Here is an 8115-nt window from a genome sequence, read left to right on the forward strand (position 1 = left end):
GATCAGAACTTTCCTCTTCTTCCTCGTCCCTTACTAATCAAGGATATGGACCTGTTGTTCTTGTTTCTCTTTAACTACTGGGACAATCAGTTGTTGTTTTGGTCCTGTGGCATCCTCAGATGCAGTTTGGGACCCTGCCTCAACCACAGTCCTCCGAGAGTGCTTCACAGGGGTAGGCACAGGCCAGGCCCCAGTACAGTGCTAGAAGCTGCTGGTTTTCACTGGGGAGGCAAGGTACGCTTCTATCAGGCGGTGTGCCAGCTTGCCTGGGCTGCTTGCCTGTTAGGGTGTAAAATCCCAGGCTATAGGAGGTGATAACTGTCCTAGGAACCTGCCCAAATCCTCCCTACCCACCCAGGGACTGGCTGCCTCAGGGCACATTTCAGTAATGCCCCACCCAAGAGTTTTTACTTACACCAAGACCACACATGATTCCACAAACCCCATAATATGCCAGCAGTGTTAATTAGTAGTATCAAACAGCTAACATCAGGGTGAACAAGGGCCTCAGGAGCCCACATAATAAAACCATCCACACCAATCCCAGTGCTGCTCTGCAGCACTGCTCAGCAATACCCAAAGCACTGGTGTATTATCAGCCCCTGTCTAGCCACTGGGTACAGCAGAGCACTAAGAGGGATGCTGTGGGCAAAATTAACTCCTCCTCAGCCAGACCCAATCAAGTATCATCTGTTCTTTTTTTCAGTAAGCGTGAGTCCCTGCGGAGACAGATAACGTGCAGTCACAGGGTCAGAGTCGATTCCAGTTAGTCTCCGTTATTACATTGCCTGGGTGGGTGGGAATAGGCCTTCGTCACCACAAAATGACAGTGTACTCTGGAGATGGCAGGGGTAACGTAACTAGGGAATGTTGATGCGGGGTGTATGAGTCTGAGATGAAAATGTGATCCCTTGAGCAAATAAGAGACTAAGCAGCATATGCTTAGGCATTCAAACAGGACGAAGTTAATGATGAATCAGGAATAATCAAATACCTTGTAACTGCCTGAGCTGCTCTTTTTATACAAAACCCACACCTTTACCTGTGTGGAGTATGTTTTCCATGAATGCAGCACCTATTCACACAGAGCGCAGAGGCTGAGTGTGTTGATAAAATAATTTCTAACAATATTGGCAATTATGAGGTCACAGTTAGGCTTCAAAAATTACTGTTAAAAAAGGGGTAGTTCATAGTTAACATTTATTTTTTCCATGTGCTTGTCACAGATCAACAGTTGACTTAGTCCACACCTGCAAATTCATCTTTTCAATTGGAAGGTCTAGAAAAACATTTTCCCACTAAAATTAAAAGCTTAATTTCTATGGTGAAAAAACATCAAAAATCCATTGGAAAAATAGGAAATCTGAAAATGTCCAGATATTCCTTTGGCTTTCAAGTCACATATGGCATTTTGTTGCTGAACGTTGAATTTCCAGTCTATTCAGTACATGTTTGGAAAAGGTGGGTAACACCTACTCTTCCTAGACTTTGCCTTTGTGGATAGCTTAAAAAGAGGGAGAAAAAAAAAAAAGGAAAGTGATCACAGCATACAATAATGGATCAAATTCAGAACAGACAGCTTAACTAAACATTTTAAAAAACCCACTTCACACAGTTGGACCCAGCAGGTTATAACACTTCCTAAAGCATTCAGTTACCTCTTTAGTACTGACCCATTGCACTACTCTTCTGTGGTAGGTTTACTTTAGCGTGTCACCCTACAGAGCAGTGACTGCATCCAAAGGTTCACGAAGGTATAGTTCAAGGTACAGCGCTTTTAAGTGCACAGATTTGCAGTTAGTGGATTTCTGCCTGCAACCTCAGCACGACCGAGTATTAAAAGTCTGCTTCAGATTAGGCCCTGATGAGAGCAAGGTGCATCACGATAGCGAACAGGACCGAAATCCCGTGACTCACGCACCATGGCCTCCGTTTGTCTGGGGCAGTACAGCGGTCGGTGCTGAGCGTGGTCAGTTTTGACTCCTCATTCAGTTCCCCAGTAAGGCACCTTGTATCACAGGCAGACTTCTGGTCTAAGTAGATCCCAAGAGCTCCCACTTGATAAAGCCCAAGGCAGGCCAAACAAAGGTTTAACGTGAAGAGCTACTACGTGCTGTTTGCTGCTCTTTCCAGGAGCTTCCGTTCTAGCTGAGAAAAAGATGCCAAAGTAATTGTACTCTCTACTGAAAAGCTTTGAATTCTCAGCAGAAGACACCATTTCTCTTCAAGGGGCTCTTGAAATCTCTCAAACGTACTTTTACTATTCCCCTGATGAATCGTGTCAGGAGCACTTAGCACACGGAGCAACTTAGCGGAGGTTTAGTGCTGTAGATCGGAAGGCAGCCCTGAATTCTGTGCTAGGCACTTACTTCCACATCCTCTGGTCTCGAGAGTGTGCACCATGGACCTCCTGTCTGTCACGTTTCCTAGGCACAGACTTAACAACCTTTGACTGGAAGGGGACTTCATCCTGGTGACATCCTGAAGGTTTTCTAGTTGCAGTACACTCAGGTGTATTTGTGTGTTTATGTACGTGCATGCTTACGCGTACCACAGCGGAGTCTTAGAACCGTGCCTTATAGAACAAGAGCAATAGCCGTTGAACCGTGCCATATAGAAAAAGAGCAATAGCCGTTTTTTGTTTCCAAGAGAATACTGACAAATAGAGAATATTTAGTTGTTACACATCCGAAGGCAGAAAAAAAATGTCTTTTGTGAAAGATGGGAGTTTCTCCCCTTTTGGCACGCACCGGTGTTAGCCCGTACCCCATTTTGCTAGCTTGGGATAACCCTCGCTGAAAGCTACTGAACAAATGCACAGAGACACAAGAGCACCAACACACTTCCGTGTCAATAAAAAATAACCCAAAACGCCTCGTTGTATTATCTTACAACACAGTGCGAGACCTTGCTGGGTGTCGTGACTTTTTTTCCCCACTACCTTCTTTACATATGACCTCCACCACCCATGCTATCACTGCACGGCTCTGTGGGGACAGACAATTCCCGGGGGGTTGGAATGCCATGTCCCCCACTCCCTCTGTTCCCCTCCGGAAACGCTAAGTCATGGAACTGTCAGGTACCACAGTAAGCTGCAGCAGCAGCTGCCCTTCTATCCAAGTATTCCTGGCCTGCTTCGTGTATCTTGCCTAACAGGTAGTGCTGCTCTCCCCAGGATGTTTTTTGCTGTGCCCCATCATTTCCCTGCAAATTTAAGTGAACTTTGTAGTATCTCTTAGTATACCATTTCTTAGAGTTGCCAGAATATGTTTATTAATATAAACATTATTTTTTTTGGTCTGGGAAGTTCATGACAATTTTTCACGTAAAGAGGTAATCTATAACAGAGCAATCCCACGACAACAAAACCAAAATGTTATAGATTTTTTAAATTAGCACATGTACAAATACAGTTAGAGAGCACATTAAAAAGCTAACGCTTCAAGAACAGTACAGTAGGCAACCAAAATTCAACAGGCAGGCACATTGTTTCACAGACATGTTTCCTAAAGGTAGCTTCTTAGATGTTTCCCCAGGAAGGGGTTGATTTGTTGTTAAGCACTGTAAATCCCAAATAATCTCCTGGACAGTCTTACACGTGAACCTGCAATGGATCGAATGAGAAAACCTGTGCCTGAGGCCATGATCAAGACTGTGACATCAGTACAAGTGTGCAACTAAGGACCTGAGGCTTGGAGCAACCTGCTCTAGTGCATGGTGTCCTTGACAGTGGCAGGGCGTGGGTCTGGATGGCTCTGAGGTCCCTTCCAACTCAAACCATTCCATGATTCTATGAAACACTATTTGCTGGAAGTAATGTAGTAATTCAGACAGTTCAGTTAGAGCTCTTCGTCACATCTTTCACATCTGGCACAGGTAAGGCAGACAGGTTATCACGTTGAAAAGCTCATATGCCAGAAAAGCTTGCCCTTTGCTTTAATGTTTTCCACCCTATTTGTCTAATGAAATGTGCAACTTGAGCACTGACCTTCTCCAGCTCGGTTCTAACCCAAAGTGTAACATTTGCAGTAGTAGGAAGTAACATTCCCCTTTTGAGCTGAACATCTTGGATCTGTTGGAATAGCTGTAAAAAATTATTTTCCTTTCTCACAGTCACCACAGTTAGGTTAAAGCTACTGCAAAAACCCCCTGGGTTTACATTTATTGTTTAGAATAGAATATTTCAGTTGGAAGGGACCCACAACGATCATGTAGTCAACTGCCCAAGTACCTCAGGGCTGGCCAAAAGTCAAAGCATGTTGTTAAGGGGATTGTCCAAATGCCTCCTAAACGCTGAACGACATGGGCACTGGCCACCTCCCCAGGAAGCCTGCTCCAGTTTCTGCTCCTCAACCCACTCTCTGCACCTAAATTTCTCTCCCACACTTCAAGAGGATTTTTTTTTTTTTTTTTACATAAACTTCAGAGCCAAGACAGTTGCTATTGAGGGGTGGAGTATTCCTATCACTGGAAGTTAAAAGACACGTAAAAGCTTTTGTAGGAACACAAGCCATTGTACAAGCTACGAGACACCCATGTGTCAGTGAAGCACGACATCTATGCGGCAGTTAAAGATCCTACCCCTCTGAACGTCACCTAGTTCTAGGTTAAAATGGTAACAGCCATCAAACAGTGAGATTTCAAAAAGGAAGTGGAAAAAAGCTGATGGAAAATTAGGTAAATTCCTTACTGGGATATTTGACAAGGGTTAATGTGAGCCAATGTTAACAAATAAGCTTGTGAAAAGCACCACTGAACCTATAAGTTTTTTCAGGACCCCTTCTCTGCTGACAAAAAGCACGGTCGAGAGCCACTCACTGTGCTGAAACACAAAAACGTGCTTGGGGTGGGTGTCGGAGCTGACTGTCACTGAGTCACAGTGACTACATTTCCAACTAGATGACCTTTAAGTACTGAGATGGTTTGACTTCCTGGTGATCTACTTCAATCTGAGCTACGGCAGAAAGACTTTTTGCAAAGATCCTGTGAGCTATGGACTTCAGAAAAGCAGTCAAATGACAAACAGTATAAAAAGTTTTATTTGCGCTGTGTCTTGCAACAAATCAAATGTGTTTCGGTACCTTTGATACATCCACAGTATTTTGTCAATTATAGTCTGTCACAAAATATGAAGAAAAGCATCTTTTTTCTGTGTTTCCCAAGTGCCAACCAAAAACAATTACAGCAGGTTAGGAACAAACCTACAGCATTTACAGCAAGTTCAGAACAAACCTACAGCATTCCTTTACTTTAGCCGGTTCTGATACAGAGGCATACTTTTTTATTTGAGAGTCAACTCCGAGAGACTTAGCTAATTGCACAGCATTTGTATCATCACTGATTAGCGTCCCAAGAGCCACAAGCAGTCTAAAAATGGCTTCAAGATCTTGAACAACTTCCATAACTGTGCTGATTACTGATAAACACTGAGCTTTGCCCTCGATGTTGTTGACTTTATGCAAACACACGGCATAGTTCAGCGTCAGCGTGGCAAGCGCAATGTGGATGTTCTTATTATCACCTGATTTCATTTCTATTGCTTGTGTCATTATTTCATCTCTTTGTTTCATCATGAGCTTCTGGCCTGCCTGGCTGACAAAACAATTGCAAAGAGCTCTAAGTGCCAACAGTTGGTTTGCTTGCTTTCCTTTAGGGTTCAGAAATTTAAGAAGAAGGACGGTAAGTTGTACGTGATCGTTTTCACTGCAGAAGTTCTCATTCACAACAGGATGCCTGACAGACAATCTAAGAATGTCTAGGGCTGGAAAGACAATATCTAAGAAACAAACAAACAAGAATGAAGTATTACTATCACATTATGTGCAAATGTGCTGGCAGGTTTCTTCCAGATAAAGTCTTAAACCCCGACCTTTGGGAACAGATAGTAAGTTTCACGCACAGATTCAAGTAAAGCAGAGTTGTTTGAAATTCGTAAAGACAAGTACTGATAAACCCACTCTGGTAACATGTATGCTAATCACAAAAAACGTGCTCCTTAATTCTGGATAAACACAGTGCTTTGCCAAAAACAACTCTTAAAATATTTCCCGGAAGCTCTAATGGGCAACACTGAAGGCAAGCATCAATTAGGGTTGCAAATCCAGAAAGGTCTCTGGGAGATTCTCAGTCACTGAACAGCCCTACACAGGCAGCGTCTCCCTTTGTCCTCATTCCACATCTTAAAGTTTAGTATAGAGCTACAAAACTGCTTACAGAAAGAAAAATGAGGGAAAAAAACATTTTAGACTGCCTTCAACTCTGAGGCATAATTTGCGGAGGAAAAAAATAAAGGGGTCCCCAACCGATCAGCTGGGAATCTGAAAAAGAAACTGAACTAAGAGTTTGTCCAGAATCTTAAGAATTAATGCTGTGTACAATACAAAGAGCCTGGAAGGTATGGAGACATGAGCCATCACCATCTCCCAGCTGTGCAAAACAGTTTGCTTATGTGATGTCATATAATGAATTTAATGCAGAAATATTCTTCCTGTTCATAAATCTTTAACTTCAATTTCAAGAAAGCAGCTCATTTTAACAGCATGTTTAGATATCTGTATATGCAGTGTATCCATTTTTTCCCAGAATGAGCAATAACCACCAAACCAGCCTTTCCAATCCATCAGTGCTGATATCACATGGAGTTCTGTCACCTCCACTTGCATTCAGTCACTCCACTAATGCAGTTCTGACCACATAAGGAGTCACTGAAGCTAGGTTCTTTTCTACCATATTAAACTAGAGCTACTTTTGAGATTGTTTTCACTTATCTCCATAATTTCATCTCTCATTAGATAGCAACTGAGGATTCCAACCTCACACTTCCGTGCTCTATTTCCAAACAAGCCTCACGCCTCTTTCCTGAGGATGCTCCTGCTAATGAAGTACCCACGAGTGATATTTGTGTCAAGTTTCTGCTTGTGCCAACAACAAAATCGGACAACCAATTACTGATATTGCAACTCATGCCACTGCCCCTGCTACTGGGGCTATTAGCATCTGTTTATCATCTTCTGGTTTCTCCTCTGCTTATAAAAGCTTTTGGACAGACTCTGCGTAACATCTAGTGCAGCGAGACTTCTGGTTCGTGGTGAAGTACTGATGAGATGACGGTACAAGGAACAATCGCAAGCGCCTACCTTCTGGCCAGTTAACTGCTCTCCATAAAGTCTGAAGTTGCTGTGCTGTAGGCGTTTCTGCAGAGCTGTTGCATGTTGCAGACAACAACTTTTCCAGGATTATCAAGTCATCTTCTGTAAGCTTATGTTCTTCAGCTGCACTGCCATTAAGTTCCTTCAATTTGCCTGAAAGACCAACAGAAGAGGCATGGCTTTCTGACATTGGAACTTCACTGACCCGCATCCTGAGTCAAACAACAAGTTGTTACAGTTGTAGTTGTTTTGGGGGCTTTTCAATGTGAAACATTTCTGTTGGCAGCTACATTATTTTCTAATTTGAAGTCTTTAATCATCACAGTGATTGCTACTATTAAGCCTCACTCTAATGCTGTGACGCAAAGCTTGGGAATTCACATCTTAGCCTACATACAGGCAAAATGCAGAAAAGAAGCCAGGACCATCAGTTTTCATAAATGAAATATTTTTTGCTCTTTTCTAATATTAGGTAGTAGAAATAATAGAGAAACTTTACATTCTTACTGTGATTACAGATTCTGTATTTTTTACTTATTTAAGTGTCAGCAGCAAAGTATGATCACACCATGTCCTATATTCAAATTTGAAGGCAATTAAGTATTGGAAAAATCATTTTAATGTAGAGCATATTGCTTAAAATGGATCTAGCATTAAGCACTCACAAATGGTTGTTTTTCCAGACCTGGTGAGGGCCATGTCAATAAACACTTAAGCAGCAAAAATATCAGAGTGCGCAAGAAAATTAAGGGCAACAGAAATTTTTAAAATAATGAAACCTGAACATTACATGAAAAGAGGAATACTGCAGACTGCCCCAGAGAGACTCTGGCAGGCCCCTGTGAACCTCACGGAGTTCAACAAGGCCAAGTGCAAGGTCCTGCACCTGGGTCAGGGCAAACCCCAGTATCAGAACAGACTGAATGGATTGAGAACAGCCCTGAAGGACGTGGGGGTACTGGTGGAT

At 42.7% G+C, this 8115-nt stretch overlaps 1 protein-coding gene across 1 annotated transcript; it reads right to left on the reverse strand.

Annotated features, from left to right (window-relative positions):
- Nucleotides 1–5210: 5210 nt before the first annotated feature.
- Nucleotides 5211–7359, reverse strand: LOC104514636 (phospholipase A-2-activating protein-like). Its single transcript, XM_010158373.1, has 2 exons — nt 7137–7359; nt 5211–5776 (listed from the first exon to the last, which is right to left on the reverse strand). Exons 1-2 carry the CDS (start codon nt 7357–7359, stop codon nt 5211–5213), a joined length of 789 nt encoding a protein of 262 aa, XP_010156675.1.
- Between the last annotated feature and the right edge of the window lie 756 nt (nt 7360–8115).

Source organism: Eurypyga helias, unplaced genomic scaffold (assembly GCF_000690775.1).
Source record: "Eurypyga helias isolate BGI_N326 unplaced genomic scaffold, ASM69077v1 scaffold14599, whole genome shotgun sequence".
Lineage (NCBI taxonomy): Eukaryota > Metazoa > Chordata > Aves > Eurypygiformes > Eurypygidae > Eurypyga > Eurypyga helias.